The sequence below is a fragment of the Leptinotarsa decemlineata genome, unplaced genomic scaffold, assembly GCF_025532065.1.
Source record: "Leptinotarsa decemlineata unplaced genomic scaffold, Ldec_3_MD MMD2_tig00002159_RagTag_RagTag, whole genome shotgun sequence".
Taxonomy (NCBI): Eukaryota; Metazoa; Arthropoda; class Insecta; order Coleoptera; family Chrysomelidae; genus Leptinotarsa; species Leptinotarsa decemlineata.
Window position 1 is genome coordinate 5,126,004 of NW_027412574.1, and position 22,498 is coordinate 5,148,501.

The 22,498-nt window shown below is 34.0% G+C and overlaps 1 protein-coding gene across 1 annotated transcript in view; it reads left to right on the forward strand.

The window, feature by feature from the left end:
• kar (monocarboxylate transporter 10-like protein kar) overlaps positions 1 to 22,498 on the forward strand; it is a 107,509-nt gene that overhangs the window by 77,237 nt on the left and 7,774 nt on the right. The window contains exons 4-5 of the mRNA XM_023156504.2: positions 3,410 to 3,601; positions 13,412 to 13,681. Of these exons, the coding sequence (XP_023012272.1) occupies positions 3,410 to 3,601; positions 13,412 to 13,681 (462 nt within the window). The remainder of the gene's footprint in view (positions 1 to 3,409; positions 3,602 to 13,411; positions 13,682 to 22,498) is intronic.

Genomic DNA, 22,498 nt, shown 5'->3' on the forward strand with positions numbered 1-22,498 from the left:
GCTTTTAGAAAGTGACGACGATCCATGTGATGATGATCAAGAGGAAAATAATTGTGTCGGATGTGGAGAAAATTATTTTGTTACCTCGCGCAAAGAAGACTGGATTCAATGTGTTACTTGTTGCTTTTGGGTGCACGAAGATTGCACCAGTTTTGATGATTATTATCAAAAATGTGGTCCAAAGTCCAAAAAACAGAATATATTTTATTGTCTTGCCTCGATCTGCCTTAGTTCTTAAATTAATTGTCTATTAGTGGTAATAACCAAAGTTCCAAAGCATAACTGTTAAGTTCTTAAACTAAATTAGGTATATGTGAAATATTTATTCTTACTAATTTTTAAGAGAAAGTAATTATAAATAAATGCTATTAAAAAAAAAACTAGGCTTTTTATTACCTACTTAGGCTCTCTAAGAGTTGATTTTTCAGTTGTCACTTTTTTTACCTGACAAATAAACATATATGGGTTATATTTTTACGGCTCATTACAATGTATTATGTTTTTTAAATTTCAATACAAATCCTGAAGATATTTGTCCCAAAGTACAAATATCGGTGTCCCAAAGCCTTACTTACTTTGTACTTTGGGACATGAAACCCAATCAGTTTTTTTATTTTCTCACAAATAAATCATCGTGTGTATTTTCCTAGCATTATAATATTCTGATTATCATATTATTATACGGTATTAAAAAAATCAATGCTTAAAGTCAGTTCTGGCTCAAATTATGAAGGTTCGAAGAAAAGTGTCCCAAAGTACAAGGATCTACCCTACACATGTAATTAGAATTTGCCTATTCTGAGATGCATTATTTATTGTATTAACTCCTTTTGATAAAAATAGTTAGAAGAGTGGGTGGCACCGTTTCAACCCTTGAATGATAGGAATAAATGTATTACGCATGGATTTTTTTTATTTGTTGGTTATTGTCCTTTTACAAAATAAAATTCAATTTGCGAGAAAGACATTTCAAACAAAATCTACTTATGCTTATCTTATAAACTGTTCGAAATGTCGTCCATTTTGCTCTAAATAGTAATGAAGTCTGTTTTCGAACTCCCCTCTAACATTACGGAAAGCTTCACTAGGAATTGACTGGAATGCTGCTGTAATTCATCTTTTAAGTTCTTCCATATCAGAAGGTTGTGTTTTATAAACAACGGATTTAAGATGCCCCCAAAGAAAGAAATCTTAGGTTGTTAAATCCGGTGATGTCGGAAGCCATTTAACTGCTCCCCTTCTGCCAATCGATCTATCCGGAAATTTCTCGTTTAACCACTGTCGGACAGGAAGAAAATAATGAGGAAAAGCACCGTCCTACTTGAAATGTAACAGATCCTCCTGAACTTACCTTCTGCATCTATTTGAGTTTCTAGCCCGTGAGTTATAAGAGGATCGATAGTCTCTTCAAGCATTTCAAGGTACAGATTGCCAGTTGACTTTTCTTTCAGAAATAATGGACCAATAATGACATTTCCAAGAATACCAGCCCAAACATTAACTTTTTGTGGGCGTTGTGTATGCCCTTCCCGAAAAATATGTGGGTTTTCATCACTCCAATAGCAACATTATTGTCTATTAACATTGCCATTCAGAAAAAATGAACACTCATTGCTGAAACAGATGTTCAACAGAAGATGAGAGATAGTATTGACTCGATGAGATTTGATTTCACAAAACTCTATTATTCTATAATAATCATCCCCGTGGAGCTTATAATAACGAAACTCGTGGGCTCTGTAGGAAATGTTCCCAAAACTTCAAATTTGAATTGCTTCATTTAGTACTCTGGGGTTATTTCTTTTTTATTTGTCACTGAACCAGTTTCGTAGAACTTATTCACCGAATCAAGTACATGCCGGTGACTTACATTACAATTTGGATGCCTTTGGTTAGAAAGGCATGTCGCCCTTCGTGCACAGTTTCCAACTTCTCCAGAAATTACAATCATTTCAATTCTGTCTTGAAAAATGTAAACCATTTTTATACATTCATACACCTATTAAAGTAATCACTAAACAGCCCAATAGGCTGAACCTAGAATCTTGAAATATGCAGGTAGATTCTTTGTATAGCGTAAATAAACATCAAGAAAAAGAATCAGGAATTTCCGCCGCAAAGGGGGAAAAATAGGGGTTCAAAGATTCTATTGAATTTTGTCACTTTTGAAGTTGGAAACCTGAAGTTTTGGGTTAATAAAAGAATATTGTTACTATTTGTTTAAAACGGTGTGACAAACCAAATTCTATGCGGGCGAAGCTGCGGGCAATAGCTAGTAATTTATATTTTTAATTTGAAAAATCGAATTATGTTACCTATAAAGAAATTTCACAATAACACAACCGTCAACGACGTCTACCCTCACGCTTCTGCCCGCGTTCTCGGCGATGGCGCTTCATTACTAGACCGCCCGTCTACCTCCGCGCATCATCCTTCGTCGTCTTACAGTAGACGCGACACGTAATTGCTTAGTTTGTTGCGTCAAGTTAATCTTATCGTGATAACTTTTATACGATTTGTCCAAATTACTTAGTGTAAAAAACAAAGTTCATCTATATTAAATACTTAAAACGACAATTGTATCAATTTTTGCAAGAATTTGACAGGTATTCTAAAATGTGCATTGTGAAAAAAGTACTCAATTCAATTGTACTGATGGCTCAGTATTTTGCATATAGTGGCTACCTCATAAGAGGTAGATATATGATTTCACGAACTTTTATTTAGAACTATTTATGATAAATAAATTGATGGATGTAGCCGTTACTACGAGGTAGGAAATCATAATAAAAAGAGAAATAAAATTTTTTATGTTTTTCACCACTTTTATTTGTAACTAACGTTACTGCAGTTTCGTCCTATACGGACATTTTATACAATAAACAAAGTTTATTGTATAAGTTTGAAAATATACAATATAAGTTTGAAAATAAACAAAGTTTATTGTTTAAGTTTGAAAATGTCCGTATAGGACGAAACTGCAGTAACGTTAGTTACAAATAAAAGTGGTAGAAATTTTCATTTCTCTTTACATTTATGATGAACAATTTTACGATACATTATCTTCATGTAACTCCAACAGGCAGCGAATGCCAAGATAGCTCTCAGGGAGCAAGAATTTTTCCGACTAACTCAATACTTATCGTTATATTATGACCAAAATTACATAAAACCTTTGTAAATTGTAGCCTATATGTTATTCTGGTGTATAAGCTGTATTTATGTAAATCCGTTCAGTCGTTGAGGCGTGAAAGAGCCACAAATATACACATTCATCCATCCTCACAAAATTTCACATTTATAATAGATAGTATAGATATATTCGCAGTACTGCAAATTCAGAAACAATTTCTGAATTTCTCATGAACTATATAGTTCACAGATTTCATCACTATCATTTTTTTTTCAGGTTTAGGGAGACTGATTTTTGGTTACATAGCTGACTTACCAAAAGTGAACAGGATCTACTTGCAGCAGCTCAGCTTTTTCAGTATAGGACTGCTGACGATTCTTCTTCCGTTCTCTGCAGGAAAATATGGATGGTTGATAGTCATCGTTTTGGGTATGGGACTATTTGACGGATGTTTCATATCACTTTTAGGTAAAAAAAATCATTTACGACACTTGAATTCATTTGAAATATAATTATCGAACAGCGTCGGTCCATTCATGAAAATTTTTGCGAAAATTTCTTTTTCTGGCACGTTTGTCTTACTGTATATTTTCGGCATTGTAAGAGATGCTTAACAGTTGCATATAAAAGTGTTTTTATGTAAATATGATGCAGATGTGAATAGATATATAACGAATGTGCTGCATTACATAAAAAATATATAAAATCTGATTTTATTATTCAATATAGTTTCTTTCGAGAGCGATACAACGATTATAGCGGTTATACAATTTTTCGATACTATTTTTGTAGCACGATTTGTCTGTCTGAAAACTGAAAAAAGTTGCTGAGGCGGATCTGTGGAATGAAACAGTTTCAAAAACTGCTCAGAATCATCAATTCGTTGTTGTTTTTGGTCAATTGTGAGCACGCGCAGCACCCACTTTGAACAGAGCTTTCGCATACACAAATATTCATGCAGGATATATCCGACACGTTCCTTTGATATCTTTAGAGCCTCAGTTACCTCGAACAACTTCACTTTTCGGTCATTGAAAATTATTTTGTAGACTTTTTTTGTGTTTTCGTCGGTAACAGCCTCGTTGGGTCGTCCACTGCATGCATCGTCCTCGGGGCTCATTTCACCTCGTTTAAACTTAGCAAACCAGTACTCAACGGTTAATTTTCCTGGTGCAAAGTCCGAATAATGTTTATCAAGCCAAGTTTTGACTTCAACAGTTTTTTTGCCAAAAAGCAATGATATATTAACAAATTCCTGTTCATGCATTTTCTTGAAACTAACTAAAAGTTGCTTCACTCAAAATGTTTTTGCATTTCGTCAGTTCGGACTTCCATTATCTAATATGATATAAATTGATTTGAAATCCCTGAAAGAATCTGTTAAAAATTGAAACGATTAGTTGGTGGAGAGGATCGACATTACATGGAAAACATCTGTATATCGAAAACCCACCACACGGGACAGTATCTGAACCAGAAACCCAACCACCACCAATCGAAAGAAAGAGAAAAATCATCAAGACTCTACTAGACCGTGCGTTCGGTCTCTTTAATACAAAGGAAGGTCTCATCATCAGGCATCATCAAAAATGACCTTCAACGGAATGGTTATTCAAAAGTGATAATGGGACAGGCTTAACTAGAAGATAGCAAGAGCTCCACAAGGAAGAGAAGCCCCCACAACCAGTACTTGTACTTTCTTACATCAGAGGATCGTCGGAAAAGATACGGAGGATTGGGTCCAAGTATAACATCAGAACATTCTTCAGATCTGGGAACACTATCCGTAGCAGCGTCACGAAAACCAGGCCACCAAACGCGGACTGCGATTCCAAGAATTGCATTTACCGGATACCCTGCGAGTGCGGAAAATCATGCATCGGTGAAACTAAGAGGCCATTAAAAGGCACTGCCAAGCACAAGAAGGAGAAACCCGCAAATCAGGAATAGCAGAGCATGTTTGGACTCATCAACATAACATCAAGTGGGCTCAAGCTGAAATCATCCACAAGGAGGAACACTGGTTCAGAAAAAAATTCAAAGAAGCCACATATATGTTGTCCAACAACGCATTTAGCCAAGCTAGCATAGATATACGCAACATATGGAAACCTCTAATCAAGCGGAATACGACCAACTCCCGCCAAACGGTCAGCTCCCGCTGAAACCGATGAAGCGGAAAGAGGGAAAAGGGATAGGTGAAAACAATCGAATGACCTATAAATAGTCAGATCTCGGACGAATAAGTCCAGTTGTCACCCGAAGACGATTGTGGATACTAACAATCGAAACGTCGTGAAGTAACTTGGTTTGGAATCTTTTAATTTTCATTTCTTGTTAATAATTTTTTCATTTTCATCTCGAGTTAATAGTTCAATAGTTTTATTTATTTGGTTGTTGCTTGTATTTTATTTCACTGTTATTTAAGTTTTTTGCTTGATATAATTATTATTTTTCAGCTAATTTTTCACAGATTCTTTCAGGGATTAGAAATCAATTTATATCATATCAGACAATGGAAGTCCGAATTAATGAAATGTACCACGAAACATTGTCAACCACCTTCAAACAAACGTACTATGAGGATATTCACGCATTGAATTCACTGAAAATCTAATATTACAAAAAATTATGGCAAATGTATTTACTCCAATGCCAACCCTGTCTAAAAGAAAAAAAACAAGAAATATTTAAGTGATTGTTCTCATTAAACCACACTGTTGATACTTATGTAAAAAATAATATGTTTTATCGGTACAGCAGGTTTCTCAGGCTGAGTTATTATAATATTTTCCTGAGAGTATCGGAAAATATTATAATTGCAAAGTATCGCGAATGAGACTGAGAATAATGACAATAATCATTTATGATACCCGATACAAGAAAATAGAAGAAAAGGTGGTACGAAGACTTATTGCAAATAAATAAGATGTTACACGGTGATCACACCATAGTACCTCCCCTAAAGCTAGCGTAAAAAATGCATTTACCAAAAATTTATCAAAATCAATTTTTGTTTAAAAATTAAGCAAACATTATCTTTTGTTTCCCCTATAAGTTTTATTGAAAATATTTACATAGATGACATCATAGTGCCGCACTACGGAATATCAAGATTTTCGCATATAGTCAGTGGGCATACTTGAAGACTGGCTATAAATCAAATTATCTAAGAACAATTCGTTCAGGCCAGTCTCAACTCCCTTCACAGTAGGTTAATGGACTGACACCTCTCAGAAAACAACTACTCCCCTAGATAATACCACGAAGGGCGTTGGATTTTATCCGAAAGGTGTCAGTGCAGGATTCTTCACAGAAGTTATTCCTGCATATGCTGTTGGCGATACAACTGCCGCAATAAATTTTCAATTATTGGAACACACTTGCAGGCCGGTTTCGGGCTGTTTGTGCCACTCGTCAGTGCAAGGTAGTGTATATTGTAGGGAGTTGAGACTGACCTGAACGAATTGTTCTTAGATAATTTGAATATCAAGAAACTAAATGGAAAACGAATATAATGAAAACAGCAAATAAAACTCATAAATGGACATCAGCTACCTATGACAGCTGACTTTAATGACACAGAGTAGTCAAAAAGTACGTGTGGTCCAAACAGAATTCTTGTTGATAAGGACGACAAAATGAATGAAAATGATTTTTTTCAAACAACGATTACAACTCGAAAATGAACGATATAAAACATTTTCATAGGAAAAATGCCACTAATAACAAAAAAAAAAGTAGCATCATGGAAAAAATACATATGCTCCAAATGAAACTTTATCCAATATAGTCTTTCTGCTATCAGTTCCAAAACAAGTTCACAATACGAAATAGTTCGAGAGCACAGAAAGCAACAACTGAACAAATCAAATAAGTACTAGAATCCTAAAATGAAATCGGAGTAAACTGTCGAGTTGTAATTTTGAATTGAATAAAGTTATCAAATTTGATTAATCTTTATCAAAAACCCACAGCCATATCTAATATTTGTCATATCGTAACCATATTTGTGTTTACTTTGATTGTAAACATTCGCTAACAAATAATTTATATCAACAAAGAACAAATACAGTGTGTATTGCTATATTATGAAAATAATTCGTTTATCAATAGGAGTTATCTGACTTTGAATCAAATTCTGTCTCAATCGAGAGGTCGAGAACAGTTCATTTCTATAATAAAACTGTTCAACTTTCTGACTAGCTAGTTTGCATTGCTAAAGTATCTTGGGCTGATGGCTAAGAAATATTGGGAATTATTAGTACCCGTCTACTTTATATCTACTGTAATATCTCAATGAATACTTATTTAATTCAATCAAAATAAGGGTCATTTGAATCAGTGCATTTTTGCCAATGTAACACAAGTCAATTAATTTCGTCAGCATAAAAATTGTGTGCTCGGGATTCGATGAAGTCAATAACGGTCGTTTTTGCCTGAACGTCTCCTGTTGTCGTAAAGAATCCACTTTTAATCACGCGTGATGATCCGATCCAAAAAAGGATCGTTTTGGTTGTGCAAAAACTAAAAAAACAGACCTAGAAACATGACAATTTTTGTTGATTGTTCAAACCGTGGGGCAACCACTTTTCGAGCTTTTTGACGTTCAAAACCATCAAAAACCAAATGGGAGCTGAGGCTAGCTTCTTCCGCCATCCAACACATCGTCCCGGATTAGTGTAGGTCGACTACTTCTGGGCTCATCTTCGAGGTTGAAATCTCCGGAACGAAATTTCGCAAACCAACCTGGTTAATTTTTTGGTCTGTATCGGCAGCGCTTTGGTTCGATTTGAATTTATTAGAGAAAAATTGGCTGAAAATCGCTTAATGACATCATATAGCAATGAGCTGAAAAAAGGCAAGAAATTGAAATTTTGAGAAAAATGAACAGAATGTATACAAAATTCTCTATCCATCAGTATATACCACGACACAGTAAAATAACGGACAAAACTTTTGAAACAACCTTGTATTACATTCTTATACATACCAGAGTCACAGTAGAATAATACAACCAGTAGGCTCTCTCACCACGTCATCCGCCCGAGTTGCCGGGACCTTCAACCGCTCTTAGGATGAGATTCTCATCCACCGCATTCAGTGCTGTAGTATCGAAGGATTTGACGTTACCACGGACATCGGATTATTTATAATAAACGGTCGGAAATTGATATTGTGTTTAGTTTATTCTCTGTTGTTATTATTGTTTTTACTTTTTGTAGTTGGCTATATGTAATTTACCACAAAATATTCTATAATAACCTTGAATTTCGTTTGTATATGATCGCACGCCTATGGCGAAAGAACGAAATTGGCTCCTCACTTCGTTTAAAAGGTCACCGAGAACTTTGTGAATTTATGAATGAAAGTAGTGGGAGTGGACTTACGGGTTGATTTTTACTATACCAGAGTCTTACACATTTCAGATGCACTAGACCAGGAGTTCCCAACCTGTGGTTCGCGTACCACCAGTGGTACGTTTCAGGTGTGAGCAACATGCTGTTAATAGCAAATATAACTCAGTTCACGGGTCGCTAGAAAAACCCAGTGAACGAACATCTTTGTTTTTCAATTACATTGGAATTTATAATCCCTAAGTAATAAAACAATAAAACACTTTGGGAATTTTACCTAGGAATCCCCAGATAATACAATTGGTAAACAAAGGGGGTTTCATTTTTTACCTATGGGTCTTTAAAAGAATTGTCTTTTACTTTCACTTGGTATTACATGTTCGTTGTAGGTGTTGTAATTATTAATTTTGATTTCGTATAAGAAAACTGAACTATGAAACGATTTCTGACGTCCTCTTCTACTTCAAAGGATTGTGCTAAAAAACCTAAATTACCGGCCAATCGTAAATACGATGAAAGATACTTACAGTACGGTTTTATAATGAAGTCAGTGACTGAAACCAGTGACATTCCTATTCCTCAATGTGTTGTATGTCTTGAAACACTTTCGAACCAATCCATGAAGCCTTCTTTACTGATGAGACACCAAAATACTAAGCACCCTGATTTGATTGGTAAGCCCACTGAATTTTTCAAAAGAAAATCTAATTTTTCAAAGAAAGGAACCCAATGTTTGGGGACTCTTTCAAGTCCGCTGGGCGCACATTTCACCCACCAAATTTTATGAACTAAGTGTATGTTGGGACAAATTTTGTACCACCAACTCAAACCATTCCCATAGATAGGCCGTCGATTTAAGGAGCATCCCATCGTGATTTAATGCTTGTATTGGCTATAGTTGTATGTGTCATGGCGCAGCTGTGCACTTAGTCCCAATTTTGCAGCCGTACAAACGTGAAAAATCAAGTGGTAACGTGTCCAGTATTTTCGACAGTTTATTTGTTGAATTGAGTCAAATATCCATCACTATTCTAACAAAGTGCTGATTGGAATCGTTTTGGGTACTATTACAGAAGGTGGTGAGTAAAAAATTTCATGAAAATTGGAAAAGAAAGAACGGTAATTTTGGTGAAATTCTGTAGGTACAAAATTTGTCCCACCGTACTTCACGAGATGGATAGACCTAAAGCGGAAGAATTGCCGTTCAATTTAGTAGACATGTCTCTGCAGGATTTATACGCTGAACTTGACAAGATGGAGACTGTGTTATGTAGGGATGAACGAAAATGTCGATGATGAAAATGTCTTTCATGAAATACAGGACGAACATTTCCTCTCCTCATCCCTTGAAAATTCCGACGGTGAATGGGAACCTGAAGATCTTGGCGAGGCTGGCTCTCATTCTTCCAAAAAAAACGGAATGGGAAAAACATGAATATAATATTCATCCACCTGGAGAGTTCGTAAGTGACAATTGTGGTATACCTCAGTTTATCAAAGACCTTGGTATACATGAACCATTTGATCTATTCAATCTGTTATTGATTGATGACATTTTCAACCATTTGGTATTCCAAATTAATTTGTATGCGCAACAAGAATATCTGAAAACTGGAAAAACGTATGTAGCGACTGACATACGAGAAATGAAAGCATTCATAGGAATAAACATATTGTTTTATACCCATTAGCTAAAACAATATCCCAGTTATCGAGACCACTGGAGCACATCTTCCGATTTGCATGATCCATTCATTTCAAAACTAATGACTATGCACAGGTTTGGGTGGCTTCTCAGTAACATTCATCTGAATAATAATAGTGTAATGACTTCACAAGGTACCGAACAATACGATAAACTGTATAAGGTTACACCCGTCATAGAAATGCTCAAGACACGTTTCCAGAAATGCTTGAATCTTCACCAAAATGTAGCGATTGATGAGTCGATGATTAAATTCAAAGGACGGTCAACACTCAAACAATATTTACCCAAAAAACCAATAAAAAGGGGTTATAAAGTATGGGTGTTGGCCGACCAAACTGGATATTGCTGGGAATTCAACATTTACACTGGTCGAACTGAAGCTGACGTTGAAAAAAATTTAGGTTTTTCAGTGGTCCAAAAATTAGCTACCAAATTGGAAGGTAAAAACCACCGATTATATTTCGACATTTTTCTGTTCGGTGAAGTTGATGAAATACCTCCTGAAAGAAAAGATCTATGCCTGCGGAACTGTCAACACCAAAAGAATAAATTTACCAAAGTTTGTAGCTGACAAGGCTTTGCAACGCGGTGAATGTGACTGGCGGCAAAGCAATAATGGTTTATCAGCTGTAAAATTATCTTGACCCCCATGAAACAACCCAAGTGACGAGAAAAAATAGAGATGGTACAAGATCAGAAGTGACGTGTCCTGTTATGGTAACGGAGTACAACAAAAATATTAATTTCGTAGATAAATTTGACCAAATAAAAGCTACTTACTGTATCGACCGAAAGAGCCTCAAATGGTGACACAGAATCTTTTTTTTTTTCTCATTGATACTTGTGTCGTCAATGGATATGTGTTATATAATCTATTTCCAGAAAATCCTAAAATGTCTATGAAAGATTTTCGTCGTGATGTTATTCAACACCTCGTAGCAGATGTATTGACTACAAAGATGAATACTGTTGTTCAGGGGTTGTCTGTACCCATAAAACAGAGAAAACCGTGTCAGCCCAAGTCACTCCGTTTGTCACAAAGTGCCCACCAACCGAGCCGCACATCAAGGCGCAGATGTGGTGTGTGTAGCGATTCAAAGAACAAATTGGGAGTGTTCTGTGTGTAAAATTTCATTATATTTATCAAAAACCAAAACTTGTTTCCAAAACCATCATAAGTAATAATTTACTTTATGGTACGGTGGTGTTTAAAATAACCCACCATTTTTTTGTTAATAATTGAAATGTATTTTTTGTAAAATCATTTTTCGGATTCTCCGAACATAATAAAATAATTTACAGAAAAAAAATATGTTTTCAAGTAACTTAAAAAATCTTATACTGCTTCGCCTTTTTTTGCATCGATTTTCTCGGACCTGAAAGAGTTGAAGAGAAATCTTTAATTAATTTCTGAATCGGATGTAAAACCGAGTACCCTTTCCTCTTTCGGCAAGCTTCATTTTTGATGCCATTTGTTACGAGTTACTTGTGTGAGAGTGGATTTTCTGAACTCTTGTACATAAAAAATAAATATAGAAGCAGAATAAGTGTTGAAGAGAACTTAAGAGTGAAGATAAGTTCCATTACTCCTAATGTTGATATTTTGATCATAGGCAAACAACAACAAGTTTCGCACTAAATACTATAAAAGTATATTTTGTATGATTTTTTGCTGACTTTTTAATAATTTTTCATGTGTATGTTTTTAGACCTATGGGTAATAAATAAAACTGTAAATTAATACCATTTTAATATTTTTATTCCTCCTTTATTATATAATAATAATAATAATAATCTTTATTTGAAATAGGTAATCCTAATCTACATTCACAAAGTATAATCTTATATATAGTAATTAGCAGCTCCTTCGATAGTATTAATATATTTGTTTTGTTTTAAATTCAAACGTACACACTAGGTATTTACATTTCGAGTTATATTTTCCATTGTTTTGCTAAAAGAAAACCATTCAAGTATAGCCAAATACCATAATAATCATATACAATCCTACCTATGAACCAATAAGAATGCTATCCCAATATACACTTATAGCCCAAAAGAAAATACATATATTGATACCATTCACGTACAGCCAAATACCACAATAATCATATACAAACATACATATGAAACCAATAAGTTATGCTATCCCACTACCCACTATACACTCATATCCCGTAAGAAGATACATATATTAATACTTGTATTGATACTAAAAATTATTAATCGTGATAGATATACAATATCTATCTGTACTGTACATTTACTTTTGCTGTAAATGGTTTATCATTTTTATTTTAAACTGTTGCAGAGTTTCTGATTTCTTTATATCATCTGGCAAACTGTTGTAAGCAATGAATCCCTTGAACACCAAAGTTTTAATATTGTAAGCTTTTGTTTGCCTAGTCACATGTAAGTTATGTTTACTTCTCGTATCATGCTGGTGAACTTGCGTATTTATAGTTATATATTTGTGAAAATATGATGGAAGAAGCATGTTATAAATAAAGAAATATCTATCTATTAAATATGAAGTTTTCTCAGGAATTTAAATAAAAAAGCCTTTGAACTCTTTCAGAAGAGTGAATATTATACGTTTATTAAAATATTTAGGTCTGGTGGTACGCCAATATTTCTCAAAAAGTAAAGTGGTACGCAGGTGCAAAAAGGTTGGGAACCCCTGCACTAGACAAAGTATAAATTTTGGGTTTATATTTTCAACAGACTTATATATGAACATTGAATTATACAGAGAAGATAAAATCAGGCAATAAGCCGAGTCTCTTATTTCAAAACATCGATGTCCGCCATTGAGGATGACAGTGATTCGTGTGAGTGAATCACTTTCATATTTTGTGTAGCATTCCTATGAATGATATCTAATTCAATTCCATAACGAATGTTTTGAGTACAAACTGAATAGGAAAAGTTGTATAAATCAATGTTCATTGAAAAGTAGTTGTTTCGAAGTTACTCTTTCTTTCGTGTTATTCGATGTTTTGAAATTAGTTTTTCCAAAGGAATTTTTCGTTTAGTTCGTATCTGAAAGTAACTTCGATGCTCCATATACACTTGTTTGTAAATAGTTTATTTTGAAATGAATTCCTTTTCCCTCCTTTAGAAGTATCCAAAATTTTTGCATGTATACGGAGAAATAGAAAGCCAAAATCTTTTCCTTTCACAAAAAAGTAATTCTGAATCGTTTCATTTTAGGTCCCATAGCTTTCGACATTTGCGGTCGGGAAGGAGCAACACAGGCAATAGGCTTTCTTCTAGGTATTTGCGCCATACCCCTCACAATTGGCCCGTACATAGCGGGGGTAATATTGGACAATACCTCTAGCTACACGCTGCCCTTGATTTTAGCAGGCATCCCTCCAATTCTTGGATCGTTAGGAATGTTTGCACTCAAATTTACAAAAGGACCTACAAAAAGAAGGGAAGAAGGAGAGGCGCCCCTTAGAGGGGCGAATAACGAGACAGGTAGGCTGCTCGATAAATGTACAAACTGTAGTGAAGACGTTAGTTTTAGAGACACAAACGATAATTTTCGTGATAAGCGGATTTACAGTTATTCAGTGCTGTGATATGTTAAACACTACTTAAGTATGACTGATACGTGTCAGATCTAAGATACTCGTTAAAAGACTTGGACTTAACAGTTGTGGGGGAAGAGTTGAAAGCAGATAATTCACTAGGAGGTGAGAACATGCTTCACTAGTGAAGGCTGTGAATAAAAAAGAGGAACCCCCTGTAAAGTGTTGTAATTATCGTGAAAGTGTATTGAGCATATTCGATTCTTCTCAAAAGATCAAAAAAGCATAATGTAAACAGAATGTACTGTTGAAAAATGCAAAATAAAACCTAATAACAAACAAATACTAATCTTCGCACAATAACACTTAAAATCTAACAACTAAATTCATTTCAACTAAACCCAAACAGGCCATCGCTTCTCAGCCAAAAGAACTGCAGTAAGGTAGGGAAGAAATTTTCAGATATCATCGTTGGAAAAATAGAGACGAGAACCCCAATATACACTAAATACACAGTCATCCCAAAGAACACTGAGAGCTGGACAAAGCATAACTATCTTTATATCCGAACATTATATGATTTAGGATGTGATCAAGTCCAGAGTGCTAAACTCAATTTAAACGTGACAATACCACTTTACTAATCAAAGTTTTTGGATATAAGAATTGTAATTTCATTGAATACTAACTAGATATCAGCGCTCAAAAGTGTTGCATCTATGATCCCACGAGGAAATGATGAAGTTCAAAAATTATTTCAATTTCAAACGACGAGAAGGAGAATCCATTGAACAGTACTACTTTGTGAATTTTTATTTTTTCCAAAAAATATTTATTTATTAATCAATTTATATTTTGTCCACTTGTGCCAGCGTTTATTTCAATCTTCGAAGCAGTTCTGATATGCACTTTTCAGTATGACCTTGAGCTCTCTCAGCGACTGGTGTTTATCTTCTCGACCTATACAAAATGTAGGAAAAAGTCGCAGGGGGGCAAATCTGGTGAATACGGTGGCTGAGGCATGATTACGGTGTTGTTTTTGGCCAAAAATTCACGAACAAACAATGACGAGTGAGAAGAACCATTAATTGTTTTTCCACAATACCGGACGTTTTCTTCGTATTGGGTATCGCAAGCGGCGCATAAGCTAATACTCCTCATTGACCGTACCACCATGTGGCAAGAACTCTTGATACATTACGCTACGGTAATCAAAGAAAACAGTGAGCAAAACTTCGACATTTGATCGAGCTTGACGTGCCTTTTTTAATCTTGGTTTTCCTGGGCTTTTCCATTGGATCGATAGGACTTTGGCTTCGATGTCATAACCGTATACCCATGATTCGTAACCAGTTATGACCCTTTTGAGACCATCTGGATCGCCATTGACGTCATTCAGCAATTCCTGTGCGATGCTTATGGACGGTTTTTTTGGTCAAAACTCAGCAATTTTGGAACGAACTTCGCTGCCACACGCTCTATGCCCAAAATTAACGAAAAAATCAAATGACATGAGCCAACCGATATGCCACCGACATCCGACTTCTTTAATAGCGATTCCACGATTCTCCACAACAATTTTTTTCACTTTCTCAACATGTTCATCAGTTGTTGATGTGCTGGGGCGTCCAGGGCAAGTGTCGTCATTCACATCTTCTTCACCTTTAGTGAAAAGCTCGTACCATTTTAAAAAAAATTTATGACTCAGAGTACAATCATCGTATGCCACGGTCAACATTTCAAGTGTTTTTCAGCACTTAATTATATTTTTTACACAAAATGTAATACTAATTCTTTGATCTTTTCCTGTCACCAACAAACTGAACATGCTAAACTGTGAACATATGTTCGAAGAATGATTTTACATAATCAGCGACATTTGAACATCCACTTTATTTTTTGAAGAGACCTCGCATTTTTGAAAGCAGATATTTGATTTTTGGTACAGGCATATGCCTTCATGGGCGCACTTTCCGCAATACCTAGCCCGAGTGACAGCCTTAAACCTAGCCTACTGGGATCCCGTGAAAAGGGCTAATTCTCGATATTTTGCTTCGCGCTGTAGATAGCAAAATAAGTTATTTGATAAAATTGCTCGGAAATCGATTTTGACTTCGCATATCGAATTTCATATTCAAGTTCGATGGTTCTAAACGTAATATTTATTATCAATGAATACACTCATTTTATTGATTTTGACTATTTTATCACTTCTGTAGCTTCTTATTCGGAACCATTAATTGAAAATCAGGCTCGAATATGAAAAGTACCAAAAGTAGCAAATTTCGAGTTGTGGGTTGAAATTAGGAATGCAAGATCAAAATCAATTTTCAAGCAAAATTTTTAAATAACTTATTTATGTATCTCTCAAGCGAGGCAAAATATCGAGAATTTGTTCTTTTCGTGGGATCGCAATAGGCTGGGTTTAAGGCTATCACTTGGGCTAAGTGCGGCCCATCAAGGTCTACGCTTGTACCAAAAATCAAATCTCTCAATCTCTGCTACAAGGATGTCTTCATCTTAAGTGTGTCACACTGTATTTATTTATATATCAAACAAGAAAGATGGATATTGAGTGACATGGTATTATCAATGAAACATAGATTCCATAAGAGTACCTACTCTATTTCACGCTAGTGAGATTCAAACTCGAATACGGTTCTGTAATTTGGAATGGAGAATACCAAACAACTTTACAGGAACTGGAAAAAATACAGAACAAATTTCTATATTATAAGAAATATCGTAGTAAACCCGATTACAATAGCATTAGAACATCACAATTGAGAACTCGATTTGATATACCCTCCTTAGACACTAGGCGAAAAATCTTTGCACTAATTTTTATGTATAAAATTATTAATAACGATATAAACTCCGCAGAATTATTGTCACTATTACCAATTAATGTACCTTCCAGACCTACGCGTACTAACTATTCTTAAATTCAAGACTCCCTTCGTGACTGTTACTTCCACATCCCCCTCTTAATCATGCTCCGTCTGGCAAACGACATAAATTGCTTGCAAGATATTGATTGGAGTATGTCTATCACAAAATTTAGATCTTTAGTTCGTAGACATGTTGAGAATTTATCAGTTTAGCTTGTCCAAAGAATTCCTCTTCATTCATATATATATATATATATATATATATATATATATATATATATATATATATATATATATATATATATATAATATGTCTACTATTCGATAAAGAACTTGATTTATTAGTGTTGCTCCTTGATGTTTCATCAGAACGCAATAACAGTGTATAACTGTATAAAGTCCGAACATAACATTAAATTAAAAATAATACTTAACTCAAATATTTGTTCCACAATCATATTCCTGGAAAAAACTATTTTCGAATTGAAATGAAGCCTCATATCATATTTGTTTGGCCGTTTCATCCTTGGCCTATGCCTTATCGTTATGAGACTTTTATACTATGTAAAATTCCCGACAAATGATCTGTTTATAGAAAAAAAATTGTTGTTTATGTCAATTTGCCGTCTTATAATTTTTTCTCAAATCTCATCAATTGAACTTATTTTATTGTATATCGATGATAAAATTAATTGCTCGCTATCATTTAGACATAATTATGGAATCACATGAGAGTTGTTTTTAGGATAATGAACTATTCCTAAAGTACCAAAGAATTTGTATTTTTACAGATTTTCATATTAATTGAATTATACGCAAACTGGCAACGTTTTGTATTTTTATTTTTAAGTAATTCGATATTACCAACTACTCAAATGCGGATTTATGAAGTGGTAATATGGGGTTATTACTTTCCGACATCCACATTCATTACTGAAATGAAAGGTATAACTGGAAATTCCAGTGAAGAAAAAATTCCAAACATGTTCCCAAACGCCAGAACTGCAACACTCTTTGACACCCATTTCACCAACCAAGTTGGCGTCTCCAGGTAATTATTTTTTCTAATTGTTAACTTTGAAACTGGTCTCTATTTATATTTAACAGGGTAGATTTTCACTTTCAAACACATATCAATGATTTCGAGTAGAAATTCGCGGGAAATTGTTTCGTGAAAGTTCCCGCTAATTTTTATAGAGCAATTCATATAAAAAAAAAAAACGCATTTTCTTTCTTAGGTTTGGAACTGTTCAGCCCAGGTGTTATTATACATTGTGAAAAATATGAATCAAAACTTCCCATAAATATGTTTTTATAAATTCTTATACTATTTTTTAATTAAGGCTTTTGGTGACCAATTTTTGTTGAAGTAAGTTCAGTCTCTCATTATGATACTTTTTCAACTGTTTTCTAATGAACCTAAAATGCAAATGCTTTTTATCACTTATTTATATATCACACATATTTCACTTTTATTTGTGCCACATTACAGGTATGGTAAAAGCGCTGTTTTCTTTCTCCGGGTGTCAAATCTTCATAATGGACCTACAACGTGAAATAGATATAATATTGAAATTTTTACTAATAATTGAGATAATACCCTAGTAGTTCTCTTGACTAAACTATATCCATCCAAAAAATAAACTTACTGTCGGTAGCCGATCGGTTCGAAGTGGGTGCTTTATTCACTCACTCGAATTGACTGCCGTGTTGGTCGATTGTTCAAGCCCCAGACTGAACGATCGATTTTCACTTGCTATCGTCCAATGTTTGAAATGTCAAGTACTGATCCGACTGAAAAAACTGCTAATTTGTGTCCCTACACTCCACATATAGCCAACCGTATATTAAAAAAAAACGGTCATTCTTTAGTGCGACTCTGACAAGCAGCCTTGTCTGGCAGATCACGTGCACTGTGCATGATGCTGTTTTGGAGCACTCTGTTGCTTAGATGGAGAGAGTATAGTTTTCAGTTTATTTCAATCTATAATTAACTCCTATTAAATTAAAATTATGAACAGTAGAATTAAGAGATAATTATTGGGTTTTTTAATTTACATTTTAGTTTGAATCCAGAGGAACACTTGAATAACTAGTTTTTGTGCTTGTTTGATTAACCATGATAATAACAAAAAGGATTTTGACGTTTGTTTGAAAGTGGTTGACAATGTTTCGTGGTGTATTTCATCAGTTCGGACTTCCATTGTCTAATATAATATAAATTGAAGTTTCTCAACTTCTGAGAGTTGTCGTTCGTATGGGGGCGGCGGCTGATTAACGGAAAAACAGATTTTAAACAGATTTAGAGACAGATAACCCTGAAAAAATCAAAATATAAACAGTCAGATCTCGGAGGAAGAAGTTCAGTTATCACCCTCAGACGATTGTGGATACTAACAATCGAAGCGTTGTGACATAACTTGGTTTGAAATCTTTTAATTTTTATCTTTATTTTTTGTTAATATTTTTAATTTTTCAATTTTTTCAGCTTTTACTAATATTTCAATTTTTATTTGTTTGGTTGTTGTTGTATGTTATTTCTTTGTAATTTCAGTTTTTTGTTTAATAAAATTGTTATTTTCGGTTAATCTTTTTTTATTTTTTCAGGGTTATCAAATCAATTTATATTTCATACTTGACAATGGAAGTCCGAACTGATGAAAAAGGATTTTTATATTATCAGTGATTTCAATAGGTATAATATACTTCCCATTTGTTTCTTCATTTATTACTATAAACAGGGAAACAAAAAAAGTGTTACTTATATTATAGGACATCGAGTTGTGGCAAGAAGCCCACGGTTACGGTGAAGTAGGTGGAGAGTGAACTCATTTCAACAAAAACGTAACAAAAAGCCTTGATTGGAAAATTTTTATTCCATTTTATAAGAAAAATAATTTTTTCGTCATGAATAATTATACTGACAATTGCTAAGTCAACAATTCTCAACGACGATTCACTGCAATTATGCAGTGACTAGAAATAAAACTTGAAACCTAATTCAGTGACAAACATAGAACTCGGAAATTGTAGGACATACTATTGTTACTATTAATGTAATACGAGGTCTGTTCAAAAAATAATGTGAATTTTCATTTTTCTTTAAAAAAATATCAAATTCTATTTTACCCCCTTCAAAATAGTGCCCCTCAAATATAATGCACTTGTGCCAGCGTTTTTCCAAGCCTCGAATCAGTTCTGATATGAAGTCTTTGGTATGTCCTAGAGATCTCTCGGCAATTCGGTTTTTATCTCCTCAATCGTCGCAAAACGCCGTCCTTTCATACGTGTCTTCAATCTTGGGAACAGGAAAAAGTCGCAGGGGAGCAAATTTGGTGAATACGGTGGATGAAGCATGATTACGGTGTTTTCCTCGCATTATACCGGACGTTTTCTTCGTATTGCTTCTCGCAATCGAAGTATAACTTCAAGATAGTCATCCTTATTGACCGTAAGATCATGTGGCAAGAACTCCTGATGCACTACACCACGGTAATCGAAAAAAACAGTAAGCAAAACCTTTGACATTTGATCGACTTTCTTGACCTTGTTAACAATGAATGAATGAAATAGAATGATGAACTGAGAATTTTTAATCAAATTCTCAGTTCATCATTGGAAATTAAATAATTTCCAAATTCATTATTTGAATTTTTGACTGAAAAATGAGGAAACTTCAAATTAAATTGAAATATAATTTCTTCTTATTTGACAATATCAATTGAAATTATGGAGTATTCGGTTGATATAATTCTGGATCTACGACGATATCAGATTTGGATCTGTCATATGAATAGTTTTAGAACTTCTGTATAATCAGACATGTCAGAACTGGTAAAATTAATTAATTTAAAACTTATGTTTCCTCATTAAACAAGTATAAAACATGGCGCACTTCTGTGGAATTTGATAAGCTTCGTGTATCAGCAAAAAACTCAAATAAAAATGTGTAATACAAGACTTCCTCCTTCTATGACATTTATGGGTAACCTCTTAGAAAATGTCAAAAACTACACCTCACGATTTGATCTCCACAATCTTTATTTGAAAAATATATCACAACATGTTTCGCTAGCACAGTAGCTTTCTCAAGTGATTTGAAAATTTCAAAAGGTTCAAACAACATTTGAAAATACACCTTGTTGCCAGTGGCAAGGATAAGAAAGAAGACAAAATTGAGATTGCTACCATATTAAATCTCATAGGTGAAGACGGGATAAAGATCTTTAATGCATTGAAGTTAACTGCTAATCAGAAGAAGGCCTATAAAACTGTGCTTAAGAAGTTGGTGACATATTTTACCCACAAGAAAAATGTGTTATGTGAAAGATTTGTTTTCTATAACAGAAAACAAGAAGAGAGGTGAAACTGTCGACCATTTTACAGATCTTAAAAAGTTGGTAGAAAATTAATTTGGTGGGTCAGTTTCATTGGTACGGAAATCGCATATGGTATTCGTAGCAAGGCGTTACAAGAAAAATTGTTACATATGGATAATTTGGTTCTAAAGAAAGGAACTGAAGTGCAATAATCACAAAGAAGCAATAATCGAGAAGAAAATAAGCAAGACAATACACAAATAAATGTGCCATAGCCAAAAAACCTTTTTTTGCTGTAGGAAAACCCATGTTTCCTTATTAAACAAGTATAGAACAAGATCCTAAAAATCCAAGCCCATAACGCTAGATTTTCAATTGAACGCTACATCCTCAAAGAGGATAATTAAAAGCAGAATGAACCTCCATTGACTATCACAGTGCCATTGACCCTAATCTGAATAATGTGACCTTTCATAAACGGGAAGAAAAGAAATTATTGTCATGTTTGTTCATTCGAAAACGAGGAGATACAATCTAATAAGAACTTATAAGTCAATCATTGATAAAATCTACGACCGATGACCTAATTACTCTAATTATTTTTTACCGCAAGTTAAACTCTGATAATCGAGGACTGTTTGTCTATATTTTCATACAAATAGATTCAAGAATACCCGGGAGTCTGAATTTCGCAGTTTTGTTTGACAGTTCTAAGTTTCTTCAAACATTTTCATTTTATATATATATATATATATATATATATATATATATATATATATATATATATATATATATATATATATAAAACTTGAAAAATATCTTTGGGTGATCAGCAGAACGGACGTGTACTCTTATAACCCAAATTATTCCAATATTTCGATAAAATGTATTATCATCTTCGAAGAAAAGCTACAAAATTTGTTCGATGATAGTACAATACAAAATTATTATAAAAGGGCTCAACTTACTGAAACATGTCAATATAATAAAACAAGTCACTACTATAATTACAATATTCAACTTGAAACACTTATTTTGCACAAGAAAATCTCCAGGAAATCAATGAGTTTATTCAGAAATACCTATTTTATTTTGATGTTTTGTGATTTGATATTATTGAATATTCAGTTTTTGTTACCATACTGTATAATTTTGAGTAATGTTCAGTGATATCAAAAAATAACTTTGCACCAAAAACTTTGAAAATTGATTTACTTTTCAAAATAATTGACCATGGTTAACACGACAGTTGTGTAATTTGTGGGAAGCTTCTTCAGGGCAGTAAAAATGAGTGAAAAACAATGAATTGAAGATATAAATTGACGTAAAAGTTAACATGTATACGATTTTTTTTTATATATACAGCGTGACTCACGGTCGATGATAGGTTAGACGTTTCTGGAAAACGCAAAGCATGATTTTTCTGAAAATTTCACCTCTCACATTTCCTTACCTGTTCTATCGATCTAAAATATTTTCAGCATTGCGGCGTTGCCACTTCCATCAAAAAGTCCTAGCAACTTTTATTTTTTTAAATAGAATACCCCGTATATT